Source organism: Lytechinus variegatus, chromosome 10 (genome assembly GCF_018143015.1).
Source record: "Lytechinus variegatus isolate NC3 chromosome 10, Lvar_3.0, whole genome shotgun sequence".
Taxonomy (NCBI): Eukaryota; Metazoa; Echinodermata; class Echinoidea; order Temnopleuroida; family Toxopneustidae; genus Lytechinus; species Lytechinus variegatus.
The window spans coordinates 27,382,970-27,402,974 of NC_054749.1; the positions used below are offsets into that span (position 1 = coordinate 27,382,970).

The 20,005-nt window shown below is 35.6% G+C and overlaps 2 protein-coding genes across 2 annotated transcripts in view; one reads left to right on the forward strand and one right to left on the reverse strand.

Moving 5' to 3' along the window:
* The first annotated feature begins 643 nt into the window (after nt 1–643).
* LOC121422354 (protein-lysine N-methyltransferase EEF2KMT-like) lies at nt 644–12,902 on the forward strand. Its single transcript, XM_041617342.1, has 8 exons — nt 644–780; nt 2,151–2,210; nt 3,248–3,328; nt 6,734–6,844; nt 9,802–9,935; nt 10,409–10,896; nt 11,830–11,976; nt 12,754–12,902. The coding sequence occupies exons 1-8, from the start codon at nt 718–720 to the stop codon at nt 12,858–12,860; spliced, it is 1,191 nt and encodes a 396-aa protein (XP_041473276.1). The 5' UTR covers nt 644–717; the 3' UTR covers nt 12,861–12,902.
* A 5,316-nt stretch (nt 12,903–18,218) lies between these two features.
* The window catches only part of LOC121422353 (regulator of G-protein signaling 9-like), a 47,818-nt gene continuing 46,031 nt past the window's right edge, over nt 18,219–20,005 (reverse strand). The window contains exons 13-14 of the mRNA XM_041617341.1: nt 19,236–19,301; nt 18,219–18,490 (exon numbers count right to left, since the gene is read on the reverse strand). Coding sequence (XP_041473275.1) covers nt 18,286–18,490; nt 19,236–19,301 — 271 coding nt within the window. The 3' untranslated portion in view covers nt 18,219–18,285. The remainder of the gene's footprint in view (nt 18,491–19,235; nt 19,302–20,005) is intronic.

Here is a 20,005-nt window from a genome sequence, read left to right on the forward strand (position 1 = left end):
TCTCAATATATAATGTGTTTGCCAAGTAGATTTGGGCATGAAATGAGTTTCCTTGTTGTGCTGGGCAGAAACCAGCTAAAATATAGACCTCAAATTGGAAATAATAGAAAGAATTTATATACATGTATATACTATTGAAATATAAATGAAAATATATACCAGGAAAGAATAGATGTAGATATATAAAAATATATAGTAAGTCACTATTATGACGATCGACCGTATATTATGAAGATATGTCGATTGCGAAAAAAAAAACAAAGGGAGTGAGAGAAAGGAAAAATAGAATCGGAAGGAATATGAATGAAACAAATGGAGATGACACCATTTTTTCTGCCCACCCCCACCCTCCAGAATGCCGTATCGGGCCTGCATCCCCGCCCCCACCCCACCCAAACACGCAAAGAAAGACCCGCTTCTCCATAGAGATGTATACTAATAGCAGTATAATATCTCTAAGCTTCTCTGCATATTCTCCTACGATTGCGCAATTGTCTGCCACGTGAGTCTCGTGAGCTCGGACTTGAGCGGAAACAGGGTCGTATCTGTTTGCGCTCCCAATACACTAGCCCACCGTTACCGCCCGAGCTCTGGCGCCTGAACGAGTCGAGGTACGCTTTTCGCTATCGAGTGTCGTTATGTACGTGTCTGTAAATTGTTAAACTTATTCTATTTAAGCTGTTGCAGTCTGATGAATAGACCTTGAAGCGAAACCACATGGAAATGGACCAACTTGTGAACCAATATTTTGAAATGATCCCACTTCGACACTTGAGTTGGGTGAGTATTTTACGAGAATTATCAACCTGCTCATGATTTAATGAGCATGTCATACACTTAATATCACAAACGTACATCATGCATATTGCTAGTGCCACTAGTAGTGGTATCGCAGCCAGTTTTTCTCCGGGCGGGGGGGGGGGGTCAAATTATATTTTGCGGGGGGGGGGGTGTGCCTCATGAAACCCTGAAATGTGGGACTCGGGAACTGACTACAATGCCGGTTTTGGGTCAAGGGATTAAATGTATTCTTTGCGGTGTGAAAAAAGATATTTTTCATTTGCTGAAAATTACCTGAAAATGATCTGGAATTTGGGAAATTTCTTCATGGTGGAAAAACCGATTGCAGCAATTTGCAGCATTGCATGCCATCATGTCCATAAGACGATATTTTGCATGAGGTGAAAGAAAGATGCTCTTCAGTATTTTGATCTGTTTGTCATTAAGATTTATTAAAGACTTGAGAAGTATATAAGGCCAAGGGCTAGATTTGTGAATTGTAGATGCTCTGTGCACTACCAAAGAATTGGTGAAGGGAAAGCATTATATTTGCACCATGCAAGCCTCTTTATTTCTAATATTGATTGCCTTGAAGGAAACATTAAATATATTGCCAGTAATCCCATTGGCCAAGTCTTTATACGAGGGCAATATGGTTCTGTTAAGGGTAATATATTTGATGTTTCCAGAAAGAAGAGCCAATCAATACTTTAATTATCCAAATCAGACATCTAAAGCAAAATCATGAAAATGATATTTTCCTTTTTAGAATGTGTTTCTATTTTTCATGTTGAGCAGGCTGTGTCTCTATTAAGCTATACAATTGTGACGTACATGTATTTGAAATGTTGCAGTATCCAGCGTTTGTCTCATCTTGTTTGACATTATGATGTACATGTATATTGTGCTTTGTGGATCAATATGACAGCTTTAAATGTCTTTTTATGCATCCTCAGATGCCGGATGTGAGACCAGGGGGGTGTTTCACAAAGAATTAAGTATGACTTAAGTCGCACTTAAATGCCGACGCGTACATGATATGCAACGCGCAATCTTATTGATAGATACGCGGTAGTGCGCGTCCTCATGACACTATCTGACCAATGCGGTCTTGCCTTTTCATACCGTACACAACTCGGCATTTAAGTGCGACTCTAAGTCATACTTAAATCTTTGTGAAACACCCCCAGGAAAAAGTTCTATATTTGGGTCGTCTCTGCCCATATAGACCAAGGAAAATACAAGTAATATAGCTATCCTTTCCTGATGTCTATGAAATCTAGGGCAATATATGGTTAAATTGTAAATTACCAGCTCAGATATCTGATACGGGTATTAATAATTTTTATTTCATTCTGTTTCCAATTTAGGGGGATGCCTTTAATTCAGCTGCTCCTTCACTAGAAGAACAACGGAACATTCTCAAAAAGGTATGTCAAGTCAGTTCACAACATGGCCTAGGTATAACTTTAAAAATGCTACTACAACTACATGTAGTATTACCACATCTACTACTGCTAGTAATACTGCTACAGTTATATACTATTTCTATTACTTTTACTACTTTTATCTTCTGTAGTCTATAATGCACAGTATCCTACATTTAGTTGTGAACTGAAGAAGACTTTAGGTTGGATGGAAGCTCTATCACATATCACATTTTAATTAATTTTTTGGACTTTGCTGTGGCTTTATTGTGTTTTGAAATACCCTGCTGCTGCTACCTCAGCTACATTACTGCAACTTCTACTTTTACTTCACTGATGCATGCACAATATCACCTCTTTTTTTTTTTTTTTACTATTGCTAATATTGATGAGGAATGATACTGTGGAAACCTTGGATAATTTATAGATAATTTCCAGTTTTGGTAACGATCTCAAAATGACTTTTTACAGAATCTTATATAATGACCACCTAAGTGTCTGTTTGTATGAATAAAAAATATGTGCCAAAGGATTCTGGGAGAAATTGTGTAATTGCTGAGAAATCAGCAAAATAAGCGCGGAGTCGGTCACTTCCGTCGGGTCTTTATTCCAGCAATAATAATACACTGTCCCACGTGTGCCTATCTGTGTTGGTGATCGTCAGTGTGAACATTTTTCAGCGTAGATTTCAGGATTTCACAAAGTTCAGTTTATGTAACTGTACCAGATCTAGATCCTCGAAATATTCTGACAATTAAGCCTGGTTTTACAGACTTTCTCATGAAATTAGTGTTTACTGCAACTACTGGCATTTCTCTTTAGATGTAGAGCTACATGTACTATAGCAATTTTGTCTCTTATCTGTCAAAGAAAATTAGTGTTCAGAAAATATTCATTTCAATTCTGAGATTCTGGTTATAATTTTGTCACACATGCACAGTATGTATATTATGCTCTCTTATTGATTGTAGCTCTTCATTTAATCATTTTACCAGTCGAACTACAGCTCTATAAATCTGTGATTTTGTTTTAATTCACAGACGTTGATGTCACCCGTGTGCAAAGATTTCCCTCCGACACTCAAATACAGAAGACTCTTCGCCAAGCACATTTTGAAACAGGTTAGTTTATAAAGTTTACATTAGATTGCATGTTGATCTATCTTTGTGCCCCTGTAAGTTCTTCAGTGGCAGCTAATTCTTGATGTCTTGTCCTGTGGGAAGTAGTCAATACCTGATTGACTGCAGTGGTTCTTTGGCCCTGTGTTAGGTCACGGGAAGAAATACTATTCAGTGTCCCATCTTAACTAACAATTGATAACCTCAACCTCTACCTTTTTTTTTTTGCTTGTCAATTTTGTTGTGGTGCAAAATGTCCTTTGAAGACCTTTTTTTTGCCGACGAATTTGCCCCCCCCCCCCCTCTGGAAAATCCTACGCTACTGACCTCAGCTGGAAATCCATCATTATTTTGAAAAAGAATGGACCTTATAGAAAATGTTGAATGAAATTATTTTTTCAAGTTATGAAAAGAAAATGAAAAGTAACGGCTACATCTATGACAGGAAAAAGGTAGAAATGGAATTTTAAAGAGCTACAGAAAAGGTATTTTCATCAACATTTCATCTAGTCATGGCAAAGCAACACTGTTTTGAAATTGTTTGGAAAAGTTGAAACAAGACAAATAGCCTCCATACAAGTGCTGTCATACTCCTAAAATTTAATACATGTATTTATACCGAGTTGAGATCGATGTTTCCTGTGATTGCGACTTGCTCAGTGGTGAATCGCCATTGTAGCTCAAATTGCTTGAGTTTACTGGTTTACCATATTTAAGCCTGATGTTGTTTGAAGGTTTGCATGGTGGCATGTACAATTGCTGATGTGGTTTACGGTACACCATGTGGAGTGTTGTAGAAGCAGTGGATAGAAGAAGAGAAGAATGGATAGGCGAGAAAGTGGAGATTTGAGAATAGAGTATTCTTTCTTGAGAATAGTCCTGAAAAGGACTGTAAACCAGAAGGAATGTTGAGTGAGAACAGCTTGAGTAGTAGAGCTGATGAGGAGATGCTGGCTTGCGTCGGCGAGTAGAGATGATGAGTGGTAGAGAGACTCGACGTTTCGGACAGGTTGACTGTCCGTCTTCAGGCAGTGTATTGCTAATGGCATTCTTTCCAGCTGGTAGTGGATTTCCTTTCGACTTGCCCTAATATGCCCATCACTAAAGCTTTTGAGATCTTACATATTTTGTCCAATTTGACTCCTGAAGACGGACAGTCAACCTGTCCGAAACGTCGAGTCTCTCTACCACTCATCATCTCTACTCGCCGACGCAAGCCAGCATCTCCTCATCAGCTCTACTACTCAAGCTGTTCTCACTCAACATTCCTTCTGGTTTACAGTCCTTTTCAGGACTATTCTCAAGAAAGAATACTCTATTCTCAAATCTCCACTTTCTCGCCTATCCATTCTTCTCTTCTTCTATCCACTGCTTCTACAACACTCCACATGGTGTACCGTAAACCACATCAGCAATATTTAAGCCTGTTCAGAAATATGATACTTTCATCAGGAGAGTTCAAGAGTATCCAAATACTACCAATCGAATATTGGTAAATGTTTTTTTTTTCTTTGTGCAGTGTATTGCTAATGGCCGAGTTTGCATTCTTTCCAGCTGGTAGTGGATTTCCTTTCGACTTGCCCTAATATGCCCATCACTAAAGCTTTTGAGATCTTACATATTTTGTCCAATTTGCACACTTCATGTATGATCAAGGTTCCATGTCCATGGTGAAGGTACAGTGTACCAGAACTTTTGATTAAAGAACAAGTCCACCCAAACAAAAAGTTGATTTGAATAAAAAGAGAAAAATCCAACAAGCATAGCACTGAAAATTTCATCACAATCGCATGTAAAATAGGAAATTTATGACATTTTAAAGTTTCGCTAAATTTCACAAAAGAGTTATATGCATATCCTGGTTGGTATGCTAATGAGGAGACTGATGATGTCATCCACTCATTATTTCTTTTGTATTTTATTATATGAAATATGCAATATATTTTAATTTTCTCCTCATTGTCAAGTGAAACAGCAATTAATTCCTTCCTGAACATTTGGAATGAGCATTGTTATATAGTTCAGTCAAGTTGGTCCCTACTGTCAAATCTGTAAAAAATGAAATATTGTATACATGTAAATCACACAATAAAAAACAAAAGAAATAGTGAGTGATGGACATCGTCAACTGACTCGTTTGCATGAAACTGAGTTGTACATATCACTGTTTTGTGAAAAATATTAAAGCGAAAGTTGAAATGCCTTTAACTTTCTTATTTTACATCCGATTTTGATGAAATTTTCAGTGTTATGTTTGATTTTTCTCTATTTATTCAAATCAAAATTATTCTGTTGTGGACTTGACCTTTAACCCCTGAGCTAGACCAAAAATCCAATTCAATTCACAGTGGTTTATTCAGGTAAAAACTTACAGGGCAAGCATGTACCTGAATTTTCAAAAGTTTTGACAATAACTGTATATTTTATTGAAATTGATGAGATATAATGTACAATCTTATACATAGTGTGCATGCTAAAGAAGGAGTTCAATATACCATAATATTAATGTCCATAGATTTCAAATTTCTCTTTCACAAGGCCATATGCTGAGTTGAAATATAAACACACAAGAGAAATTTGAAATTTATGTATATGAATAATATTGTATATTGAACGAAAATTAGCATGTACTATGTGTTATGTATAAAGATGGGAACACTTCTTATTTGAAATTTTATCAAAATATATCTTAACTTACCTGAACTACAAAATGCATGGAGATGACGCCACAATACGATTCAATTCATTGCGCTCAGTAAAAAATGAAGGTGTAATATGCGTGTGGCCTGCTGGTTGCGCACTGCAGCCCTAGATATCATCTGCTTATGGGATTTTTTATTTTTATAACATAACCAATACAACATGTGGAAGCGTCGTGGTGTAGCAGTTCTGACTCTCGCCTTGTAATCAGAGGGTCGTGTGTTCGAATCCCACCATGGCCTAGTGCCCTTTGGCAAGGCGTTAATCCACACTTTGCCACTCTCCACCCAGGTGTTAAATGGGTACCCGGTAGGATGTGAAAGCCTATATGTAGTATGCCTAGCAATTGAGTCTTGGAACTCTTGTTGGAATGCTCCCCAGGGAGTGGAGAAGGTGCATACATTGTATGCGGGCATGCAAGGATCCGATGACCGGGGTAATAATATGTCTGTAAAGCGCTTAGAGACGTCGTTCCAATGTATTAAGCGCTAAATAAATGCGAAATATTATTAACATAACGCCACTAACAGTTATCATATAGCATAAAACAAAACAAAACCCTATGAAAAATATAATCGAAAGTTTCATAATCAATATTATGAGACAAAAGTAATTGAAATTAAACTGTACAACATAACAAAACAAAGAAGAATCAATAGTGATATTGTAACTTGTTTTATGATTGTTGTTATATCTCAATCATTTCAGTGTGAGGAGTATGGTGAAGAGATAGCAGAAGAACTGTATGAGGTATACTCCACATTGGTGGCACAGAATGAGACAGAGGATCAGAAGACATTCTTCAAGACATACAAACTGGTAAAAAAAATATTCATTGTCAAGCTGATGAAATTTTATTGAATTTTATGTGTGTATTTTTTGCATTTATTATATGTACATTCACAAAGAAAGATAATTGATTAATACTTTGTTCAGGCAACTTACAGCTTAGAATAAAATTTTGGCCCTGTTAAATAAAAGTTACAATCATAAAAACTTTGCCATCCAATGGTAATGACATGCACCATGGTAACAATGTTTAACAGCCAATCAAACCAAGGATTTCATGGAAATTGCCATTGGAAGGCTAAAGTGTTAAGGAAATAGGGATATTTATTAGGAAATGAAATATAATAGATCTTGTTTTACAATCAGTTTATACCCATCTATCTCACTGGACTATATAAAAGTTGTTTTGTTTCTCCTGGTTTGCTGACAGTTGGTCTAATATCACTTGGTCTAATCTTCAGATGGGCTAACAACATTAGTGCTAAATCCACTTTTAGTCCATCTCTCATTTGGTCTAATGACCACTTGGTCTAATAGACAATTAGTCTAATGACCACTTGGTCTAATAGTCAATTGGTCTAATGACCACTTTGTCTAATAGCCAATTGGTCTAAGGACCACTTGGTCTAATGCCCAGTTGGGCTAATTGTCACTTTGTCTAATTGCCATTTCGTCTAATGTATTTTAAATATTGTCATTTGGTCTTATACCAGTTTGTCTAATTTTGGTTACTCTGATACTTATTGGCCTATTACCAGTTCGTCTAATCCTCACTTGGTCTATTATTCATATGGTCTATAATGCAGTTGGTCTAATTTCCATTTCGGCTAATTTCCACCTGTTCTAATTTGCACTTCGGCCAATTTCCACTTTAACTAATTTCCAGATAGTCTAACATTCATTTCGTCTACATGTCACTTGGTCTAATTTCCATTTGGGATAATGGTTTGTTGGTCTATTCCTACTAAGCCGTCATACATAGTAAGTTTATTCATGTTATTTGTGTTTTTCTTTTTTCATTTTTGAACCTGAACACTAGAAATGTAATATTGCATTGCATGTTGTCCGCTCTAGGCCTTATATTAGGCCTATCCATTTCTCAAATGAGAAATGAGAGGGGATGGGAAAGGAATGAAAAATAAGAACAAACTGAAGATAAAGAGGAAATGAGAATGATAAGGTTGAGGGAAGAAGTCCTACATTAAAAGAAAGCTGATGAAGAAGGAAGAAGAAGAAGTAGAACAGGAAGAGGAGGAAGAAGAAGACAATGAGGGAGAGGGGAGAGAAAAGGGTAAAAAGACAAGGGAGATAGGGAAAATAGAGAGAAAATTGAAAAATAGAGGGAATGGAAAGGAAAAGATAGAAATGGGTGAAAAGAAACATACAACATAAAAAAACTTATCTTGCTATCACATACAAAACTGCAATTTCTTTTAAATATTTTGTTGGGGACAACATAATCTTAGGGATCGCATGCCTGCTGCAACCTCCCCCCCCCATCCATTTTAAGGAGGTGGAGGCGAGGAAGTAGAACAAAAAACAGAATGAGAAGACAAGATGAATGACTACTAACAAAATATTGAAAAAAACATGATCTAATGGCTTTGTAACTTCTGGAATCCACCAAACTGCATAACTATTTGCTTATTTTCCATCAAGTTCAAGTATCGTCCGTAATGGTGCATCACAATAATTATAAAATAGGCATAACATGTTTACCAGATACGTATGCACACAATCAATTGCATTATATTTTTGTTTTCTTCATTTAATGGTATTCTAATGAAACCCCTGCCATTCGCTACAAGGTCCCCAACTTATTGTTCACCCAAGTCTTAGAATCTGTAAATGTGTATGTGGTGATGTAATGATTATGAGTATGAAATAATTTTCAGCATCATGGATATAATCGATATAGACCTATTATATTAGAATAATTTGATGAGCGACTATCTCGTCATCGGTAGTCCATCACTGAGAGGTTTTGCGCCCACCACCAGCCCTACCCCAGCTATAGAGCTCCACCTTCGGATCCTGGCGACAGGTATTAACTGATGCATGGTGTATTTATTTATCCCTGACCATATTTGTTAATTTTAGATCAAATAATTTATAATGAATGATTTTATATTAGACTAAATGGACATTAGAACAATTGACGATTAGCCCAACTGGTAAATAGGCCATTTGGCTATTTGACCAAGTGGTCATTAGACCAATTGGATAATAGACCAAGTGGAAATTAGACCAAGTGTAAATTAGACCAAATGGTCATTAGACCATATGACAATTAGACGAAATGAAAATCAGACCAACTGGAAATTAGACTAAATGGTTTATTAAGCCCAACTGCTCATTAGACGAATTGGATATTAGATGAACTAGTTGTAGACGAAATGGGTTTAGACTGTGAAGTTTGACGAACTGATAATTAGACCAAGTGGTATTTAATAGACCGTCCGATAATTCACCTTACTCATCATGTTTTCGAGTTATAAACGGGTGAAATTATATTTCTTGTGAATTTTGAGGCATGAGGTCACCGATTTAGTATTCTTTTCAAAAGGGCTCAATATTTTCATTTTGGTGTTCTGTCAATTTATTTATTTATTTTTAGACACTTAATCCTTTTCGGACAACATTGGTATGTGAATTATGTTCTGGTGTTTTCAATCGAGAAAACTAATTTGTAAGACACAAGCCAAAAAATGCAAAAAAGTAAGATTTGTTTGCTAAAATTGGAAAACACCCGAAAAGGGGAAGTAAATTTGGCCCTGAAAATGCAAGATATACTGTATGGTCAAATTGAGGAGTGAACATGTATTTAAAAAATTTTAAAGCTCTTTTAGGTTGATGCTCTAACAGTGCCGAATAGCTTGCCATACATGTAGCAGATTTAACATTTTTACAGTATACATGTTTCTTTTCATTATGCAAAGGCCTTATTGTAAAATAATTCAGAATGCGATTTATTTTGAACCATTCAGCCAACAGGTAATCTTGTCACTTTGAAAGAATCACTTCACCTTGTAAGCAATGGAACCACTGGTTTGATATCATGGCCTGCTGGTCAGTACATGGTTGAATGGGTGGCAGAGAACACTCATATCTTTCAGGACAGGTTAGTTATCAATATCATGTGTGATCTTATTCATACTCTGATCGAGGGGGGGAGGACATGTACGCCCCCAGCATAGTCTGGCAAAACAATGAAGTCATAATACAAACATATGGTATGTAATCACTACCCTCCTCTGAATGATGTCTTTGACTTCAGGCAAGTGCAACTGCAGTAAGAAGCACAATAACACCTATTTTTGATGCCCATTATTGATTTTAACATGTTCCTAAAGCAAAATACTTGGATGGCGAAAGGTAATAAACCTTGCATTTTTTTGCTTGGTAGGTTTTCAGCTTTTGATTAGTACATGTATGTGAATTAACAATTTCACTCCTTACTCCAAATCAGGGCCTTGATTTGAGACATGAACTAAAAGTTTTATATCAATTATATAATTTGGTAAATGATAATATATATTATACTCTGAAGTGACTGATATTTCTGAATATATATATCTTTCGTTGATATTTTAGGAGAATACTGGAGCTTGGTAGTGGTTTAGGGTTAACCGGTCTAGCGGTGTGTGACCTCTGCCAACCTTCAACCTACACTTTCTCTGATTGCCATGATGATGTCTTGGACATTCTTCAAGAAAATATTTTATTAAACATCCATCGAAACAACTCACAGCAGGTCCCCCAGAGCAATGCAGCGAGGTCTAGGTGTGATTCAGAAAGTTGCAACAACCAAGATGAGAGTCAAAGAACTTCCAAGACATCTCTACTTAGAACACTCGAACAGTATAGCAAGTATGACGTTGGTGTATGGTTCCATAGAAGAAGGCAAGGTGTGCAAACCTGTGTTGAAGAGGAAGATGGATCGGAACAACACAGACTTGTGGAACAGGATGCAAATCAACTTCCTGCTTCAAAAACTGAGGTGTCTTTGTGTTGTTTTAATTGGGAAGAGGTTACAAACGACTGGCTTGAAAGTCTAAATGCGGATGTTATCCTAGCTGCTGGTGAGTTTGTTTTTGTATCCCTCCACTGAAAAAAAAGGTTTTCCATTTCTTTTGGGTCTAACTTCTGTCATCACTTTGACCTAACCTTAACCCTGTCAGTTTTTACAACTTAGATATAATCATGATTGCACAGAATCACAGAAAATTGTAGTTACTACATGTAAATATAGCAGTTGAAGAGGAAAGGCGACTATATAGAGCCCTGTAAAAAAAATGATAATAGTAAAATGTGAAAAAAAATTGAGTAAAATGGTTAGTGATGTATCAATGTCAAAAGTATTTTCTAGTTTCCCTGTATACAGTAACTTCTCTATTAGTTGACATATTGGCCCGTATTCTGAAGTCGGGTTTAACCTAAACTCAGGTTTAAAGTTGTGGTTTAAGTATGGACAGCCAATTGTTACATAATCACTAACGGTAGAAATATACTTTCATCTCATTCAGCTGTCAAATCATTCATAATTGTGTAGGAAGTATAAATAGATGATTGTCTTCACCATCGATGAATCAGGAAAGAGCACAGTAAACATAAACATACAACTTAATAAAAAATTTTGATACCTTTGGCTTCCCATACTTAGACCACAACTTTAAACCTGAGTTTAAGTTAAACCCGACTTCAGAATACGGGCCATTGAGTTAAAAAATAACTGTCCAAATATTTCTTAACAGAAAACTTGCATTATTTATATTTTACATAGTCATTTAAAGTATGTTCGTTATTTTATCAAAATTGCAATTTTAAGTTCATAGAGGTAAATTGGTAAATATAGAACTTAAGAATATGATAATAATGCCTCAATGGTCTTAACTCCCCCCTCCTCCATTACTGAAACCCCAGCCCTTTATGCTTAAATACAAGGCCTCACATTTTCTTCAGCATCTATGAGAAATTGACACCAGTGTTCATTGATTCTTGATTTTTTTTCTCAGATGTGACCTACGATTCAAGGGTACAACCCGCCTTGATACGTGTTCTCAGTGCTTTGCTGTGTGGACCTAAGAATCAACATAGAACTGCTTACATAGCTTCAACCATCCGCTGCAAAGATACCTATCAACTGTTCAAAGAGAGAATTGGTATGTAAAATATATTGTTATGTAAATTGATGTAAGAAGCTCCCCATTGCTATATATCTTCAAATCTAAACAAAAATTGTCTCTACTTTAAGTAACAAAGTGAGAATGAAATGAGCTCTTAGCCCGCCCAGCTCAATATATAGGCTACCATATAAAAAGCAGAACTTGTGTTAATACTTGAAGTTATAATAGTAGAATGTCGTCATCAGTCATATTGAACGATGTCTAGTGCATATTCCTTTGTTGCCTAGCAACAAACATATGTATTTCTTGTCTCTGTAACAGTTTTTGACTCCTCACACCTCAATGACTTTGTATACAAAAGTGTTTTAGAGTTTTGCTGTGCCATGTCTGAATTAGCTTTATAAAAGGTAAAAGAAAGTAGTTGCAGCAAACAATTATTTCATGAGAAAGTCTATTAAATCAAGGCTAATTGTCAACATATTATATATCTAGATCTGGTACATTAAACTAAACTTATCTTTGTGAATTCAAGCTCAAAACCAATAATTCTGATGATCACTAACACAGAATAGCATATGTTGGAAAATGTATTAATATTGCTATGAAAAAACCCCGACATTTGATGGAATTCCGTGCTTATTTGTTCATATTGCAGCAATTACACATTTTATTCCATATACATATTTTTTTCCCATATCTTTTATTTATACATACAAACACTTGGCTGGTGATTTTATTGGATTCTTTTCAAACTCACTTTAGATTGTTACCACAACTGGTTTTTATCTTTAATGTTATTTTCATTTCTTGCAGATGATGCTAACTTGGTTGCTATGGTGATGACCTCACCTCAACATCATTTTTTCCATTACGACAAGGCCTGCTCGATACAGATATTGAGACTGACGCCGAAAAGATGACCTTTGCAGTACATTTTTGACGGCTGATGAATGACTTGATTCCATAGCATAATTTTCTTCAGCAAGAAATTTATCCACACTGTGCTGCACTCCACCCAGGTGAGGTGAATTGGTACCTGGCAGGGATTACTTGAAATTTATGCTTGTGTAATGTAAAAGGCTTGTTGGGATAAAGCCAGGGTATTATCATCATCCAAGTCCCTTTGGATGTGCATCAAGATTTAATTGATAAGCCCGATATGTGCTAAATAAGAGGTATGTTATTCGTAAACTTTATGGTCTGAATGAATTGTGAGCTTTTCAACTCATAACACGCATGAACAACTACATGTACCCCTTTCTAACCTCTATGGGTTTTTATGAAATGTTTTACAGATCCGCTCACTGTCTTTGAAAGAACTGAGTCCCGTGAGCTAGGAGTAGCCAATATTTTTTTGGAAAAGAAATCTTGAAAATGATGACAAATATCTGGAAGGGCATACAAATTTAACATGTTTCTTATTGACTAAGAGATGAATGTGGTAAGATCAATAGCCAAAATAGAGTGCAATTACTTTGCGTATTTAGAATGAAAATCCTTCAATATTTAATTAACAGTGTTAGAATTGCATGGTTTGGTCTAGTAACTGGCAAATTGTGCAATTTCTACCAAATATGTTGAATTTATCTTAGTACATTTAAGCCGCAACATACATTTACCAGCACCTTGGTTAATAAGCCTTGGTTGATAAGCTACCTAATATAGTATAATATATAGTACACAGGTACACATACTTTACTTGTACACAAAGAATAATAAAGGCGTAATTGATTTTACAGTCATAGATAAAGCATTTATTCTGTTTCTTGCAAGAATTGTATGCGATTCATCGGAAAAAAACACAAAAGTACTTGCTTGCAGCAAATCAAGGCATCTGGAAAAACAACAAAATACCAGAGGCACATTTTTCACAGAACATGTAATCAAACAGAGCATAGTTCTGACCAATGAACATGGGCTAATTTTGATCTATATGTCACTTACCCATCATTTCTAGCTCAATGAACTTGTACTGTAGGTTTTAATAGATAGGAGCGTTGTTGTTGCGTGAAAAATGTGCCAGAGGTTTCGCGAAGCTGGCAACTGTACAAGCATATACAACATTTACACCAAAAATTAATTTATAAATACATTATGAAATATGTACAGAAGATTAATCTATATTTCTTTATTTACATATACACACTATGAAATTCTGTATATATACATGTACACTCTTTGTATGAAATTGTAAACGGACAAATTTCAGGTAGCTAGAAAATCAGCTTAAAATATCATCACTCTCCTCATCAATAATTGATACCCATATCAAATGATTACCGTGTTCATAAAGCTCTTTATTTACATATTAACATACTATGCATATTTGTTCTTACTTTACATTGTATGGAATTGAATACAGTGAATCCCAGTTTTAAAAAAAGGGGGGGAGATTTGTCAATGTTCAATATGATCATGCGTCAGTTATGAATAAGATGTATCAAAGCTAATATTGAAATTGACAAAATATATATCAATTAAAAGCTTTTAAGCTAAAAAAACCCACTAATGCAAGTCTTGTGCATTTCATTGCTTGCCAGTTGAATATTTTTTTAATAAATAGCGGGCCTGAAAAATAGGCTTTATTGAGCTTTTTCACGGCCTTATGTGACATCACACTGCGCCAGGAGGGTTGATAATGTGGGTATGTATGTGGATAATTTTTTTTTTATATTCCCGCCCCCTCCTCCCCCCCCCCCCCCCCCCCCCCCCCCCCCCCGAATTATGCATTAATTTTTTTTTCCACTATTATCACATGAAATCCCAAGGTGAGCATTCCTGCATACTGAGATTCATTCATGAAACCTTATGCTTAGGAATAGTTTTGGCCATGTTTTCCTGCTTGATTTGGCATAGATAGTGTGTAATAGATTTTCTTGACATATAGATCATGGTCAAATTAGTTTAAAGAAATCATAACATGGTCAAAAGTTAAAGTCTTTATCCCTTCAAGCACTTGATATTGTCAGTTTTATTTTTCCTTTGCAAATTGTGATTACAAATATTTAAAAAAGTTAATCTGGAAATCGAGAAATTTATTGACCTGTTCTATGCCAAACCTACATGTATGTAATCACAACTTTCCTGGCGCATTATGAGTCACATAATTCAAGTCGTTCAGAACCACAATAAAGCCAGATGTATTTTCAAAACCTGTTAATTTGAATTTTTCTCAAGCAAATCACTCAGCTTGTAAGTTGTGAGTATGTATGGAACTTGAATTGTTGTGTCTTGTAGCATATTATAATGTTTTTGCTTTTAGCTTTGGTTAGAGTGAGAGTTCTAAGCACAGAACCTTTCAGTCTTAACAGATTCATTAAAAATCATGCAACTGCAGCAGCTATGTCAATTTGTTCATTTCCTTGATCAAGTTATATTTTGTCAGAGCAGAAATTATCTTAACAAGAAATAAATCTTCTCTGTAAAATTAGGAAATTGTACCTTGTTGTTTAAATCACTGTGTTATGATTAATAGTGGTATTGAATTAACAGAGGATCTGTGCTTTACAAAGTTGCATCATTCATAATTGTCATAGAGTTGTGATTCAACAACAATGAATATTGATTTTTTCTGGAACAAACTGTAAAATATGTACAGAAGGCAAGAAGAGAATGAATACAAAGTTTGTGAGGAATTGATGCAATAGATGATGAAAATAAATCATACAAAGATCAGAATATCCTTTGAAATGGCCCAGAAGCTCACTTCATTACTGGTTTTCATAGTTTCATTCATTTTTCTTTGATCAATATGAATGATGTGTACGTACAGTTACATTTCATGAAGATTGAAATTCTTTACTTTCTGATTGAATGCCCCAAACATCAAATATAACCTTGATAAACCATGATCAACCCAGACCTCAATAATAACCCCAAAGCCCTTTTGAATATTAAGATTAATCCCGAAAGACCTATCAGATTAAATCCCATGCATACTTGAAGAAATGAAGAACACTTTGTAAAGATCTTGATAGGCTATGTAATAGGAATTGATTGCAAATCTGTGTAATAGACACCCCTGGGTGTTCAAACACAAGTCTCTTTCTGCAATATGTCCAAAAGGACTTGTGTATGAATGCTAGTAGAAAATGAAGCATACAGTATATCCCCAAAATGCCCATCTGATTGGTTGAAAGTCAAGTTGAGTTTGATTTTTGTGCTATTGCAACTCTTTATTCATATATAAACCCTTCTACTCATTCCCCAATTCTATTCATGATGTATGCAGAAACTGATACAAAAGATACAGTACATCTGACTTTGCACTCGCGATCAGTTAACCAGTCGGGCTTCACATAGGCACCTTGTCGAAAGTTGGAGCTGCATCTTTTCTGCAGGAATTCTGCAAGTGGCTTTTCATTAAGAATCCTTACATTTCCGAAAGTAACGGGGAATTTGGAAAGGCTGCTGTGAAGAGATGCATAGTGCTGTATAGCTGGATTTCTGTACTGTAAGACACCATTTGCCTTATGGACAGCTTTACAAATCACTGCCTGTGCATATTTTACTACTGATTTACAAAAACAGAGATATGACTCGGTGGTATAGTTGAGAACAAGGAGGGAGTAAACACTAACAGATTCCCTACAACAGGAAAATTCCCATACAGATAACATTGAAAGACCTGAGATATTCTGGGGGCCGTTTCATAAAGCTGTTCTAGTAAGTTAAGAACGACTTTAAGAACGACTGGTGATCTTTTCTTACACGCTAAACCGTCGCCAATGAATATACCGTGTACTATAAGAAAGGATCACCAGTAGTTCAACTTACGAACAGCTTTATAAAACACCAACCTGGATTAGAAAAATGAAGAAATTCTAATGGTCTATTCTTATTATATTTCCCTGTTCTATCCATCAAGCAATGATAATTATAATAATAAAATATATATTCATCAGGTGCTTAAAGACATAGGCAACTTGTTAAAAGTTTGTGTCTCGCCTTTCACCAGGAATCCCACCTTTAGGATGCTAAGTATCTTTCTGCAGTCTCCAGCATTTTGTCTATGGTGAATGTGACAATTTGTAATAAAAAAATCTGCCTACAGGATTCCTGTTGGAAGATGGTGCTCTTACTTCTCACAAGGTGCCTACTTTCTTATCGCTTACAGATTATCATTTCTCTTGTCTTAAATAAAGGTATAACTTCTATAGAAAACCCTATGGCCCGAATGACAAAGGTGGTTTATAAAACCATCGGTTGAACCCATGCTTTATGCAGATTTTCTGTATAAATTACGCTTATTTACTGCTTATATTAAAAGATGTCCAATGCTGATGCTCGCTTTTGTCCCAGCGCACCAAATTGACACCGTTGCTGTGGTTATCCACGCTATTTTATTCATGAGTCGACTGTTTTGAAGTAATGAGTCCACTCTTCAAACAGTGGACTCATGAATAAAACAGCATATTTAACCATGGCAACAGGCATCAATTGGCGCACTATGGCAAATGCATGCATCAGCATTGGACATTTTTTAACATACAAGGTAAATATGCATCATTTATACAGAAAATCTGCCTAAACCATGGGTTCAACGATTGCTTTAAAAATACATTTTTGAATTGGCCTTTGAGATTACCAGCAAGCGATGAGAGTTCACTTATCTTTAGCACTGAGCTGTTACTAATCAAAGAATTTGCATGCACATTATATGGAACATGAAAAGAATTTTTTTATTAATAGACTTCTTTCTAATTGATTCTTTGTCTACATTTTAAACTTCACCGACAATCATTACTGGTAAATTAGTTGTACCAGTAGTCCTTTATCTAATTAAACAGTTCAATTATAGAAGTAACTGGCCTGAAAAGGGAAAACACCATCAACTCTGAATTCATTGTTGTTTGAAAAACAAAACCTAATGAAAGGTAACTATTTTACGAAAAAGGTTTTTCCCCATTAGAATAATAGTTATCAATGAGGAATACACCTGGGTTCTTTTTAAAAGAGTAGATTTAAGGCGAATCCAACTTATATTAAAACTTATTTAAAGATAAATATAGGCGGGGTTGCCATAGAAACAGGTGTAAGATTAAAAAATTTCAGACCAAAAATAAGTTTTATATTTTTTGATTGCACAAATGTTATCACAATGCCTATGGTATTCACAGCATTCCACGTCACAATGCTTTCTTATCTGATGTCGCGGTGGTAAAAATGAAAGTTGCTGAACTCCATAACATCTATAAGTCTGCAATCTACTAGACAATGAATGTTGTATCTTCCATGGTAACATTAGTAACAGTATAACACACACTGATGTATCTTCCATGGTTACAACAATAGTAACAGTATAACACACACTGTTTGGTTGAAGGTCAAAGTTTATAGTTCAGGTCAGCTTGTGTCTTCCTCCCATGGGGTAATGAGATTCTTTTTGGTCGTCGTTTTCGCCCCGTAGCTGAGGAACGTCAGGTCGAGTTGCGTTTCGGACATCCTCTTGGTCTTATTACCATTGAGAACCTTCCCAGCATGCTCTACCCCGCCCAGTGATCCGTGCCGCTTTAACTTGGTCGAGTTCATTGGTTGAAGTGACGCGAACCTACAATGAAAAAAAAATGGCATGTTAAACTCACCAACTGAAGTACTTTTTGTCAGAATACTCAGTTGTGGAATGACTTTGCGAGAATCAAGTCTTAAAATGGCTTTTAAGTCCACATTCCTAGTTCATTAAAAAAAAATTCTACCTTACAACTAAAAGAGAAACAAATATGCCTCAAACTCAAACAATTTCAATTTTTTTTTTTTTTTAGGTTACTCATATCCAATATTCTAAAGCAACAACGAAAACCAGTATATAAAAATATTTGGAAAAAAAATGTTATACGTGTAGCTCCACATGAGATGCGTAGTCATTTGTAGTCACTTGGTCTACTAGCAGATGGTCTTACACCATCATGGGTATTAAACCCACTTGGTCTATCAATTTGGTCTAATTACCTCTTGGTCTAACCATCTATTACTCAATTGGTCTGTCATTTAGTCTAATGCCAAGATGGCAATTTACACTTGGTCATTACATTAAACTTTAAAAACAGAAAAATGGTTGATAAATAGTTCATTCATCTCATCATGCGGACTAGCTGTTGTTAGGCCAATTGGCTATTAGATAATATGCATAGGCCTATATAGCCTTACTGGAAATGAGATAAAATGTTTCATGGACTAAATGGTAATTTGACCGAATTGTTAGCAGACAAACTGGTTTTGAATGAACTAGGATTAGACCAAATGGAAAGCAAACAAAGCGGTGTGGGCCAATGTCAGTTTTCATAGTCATACTGTACCTTGATGATTTGATGTTTGTTGTGTAAACCTCTTCTGTTTTGTGCCCATTTTCTGTTCCATTGAACCTGATAAAGTAATCGAAATTAAATTGCACAATGATGTATTATTTGAAAACATTTAGACACTGCTTTGTACAGCTGGCATTAAATGACATTCATCAGTTAAGTGCCTTTGTCATCTGAATGATATTCTCTACATATTTACGTACTTTGCTCTTATGATGGTGAACAACAGCTAGGCCAAGAATGGAAAGAAGCAGTCTGTGATTGCACAAACTGTATGCGCGGAAGATGATAAATCACATTAATTCTGGAAATTCAATGTGTAGTTCTGGTTTACGAGTAGTAATCCTATTTCCATGAGTTTTATTTGGGAAAATGTAAGCATATTTAGGCTGTATTTTGCTCAATTGTTTTTCATTTATAATCCACCACCCCCCCCCCCCTTTCCTCCAAATATAGATATTTAAAAGAACATACAGTAGCTTTTGATACGATCAACCACAACTATGGAAAGCCAGCAACGTCTAAAATTAATGTTCAAAATATTTTATAGATGTGATGTATAATCACACACTCATAATTCTCTTGAAGATTCAGTGTAACTCTCTTTGTTTACTACAGGAGATTGTGCAAATTTCCAGTAGAAAAAATATGACATTGATGGATTTCCATACAGTTGAGGTTGATCAGGTGTCCATTGCAGAAAGAGTTGCTTTTAAACGCAAGTAAAAAATCAATCGCAAGTCCCTAATGCGCGCTGTTGATTG

Coding starts and splice junctions, on each gene's coding strand:
- LOC121422354 (XM_041617342.1), top strand. CDS start 718: ATGGAAATGGACCAACTTGTGAACCAATATTTTGAAATGATCCCACTT. Junction 781..2,150: donor CACTTCGACACTTGAGTTGG/GTGAGTATTTTA, acceptor TTTCCAATTTAG/GGGGATGCCTTTAATTCAGC. Junction 10,897..11,829: donor GGATGTTATCCTAGCTGCTG/GTGAGTTTGTTT, acceptor TTTTTTTCTCAG/ATGTGACCTACGATTCAAGG.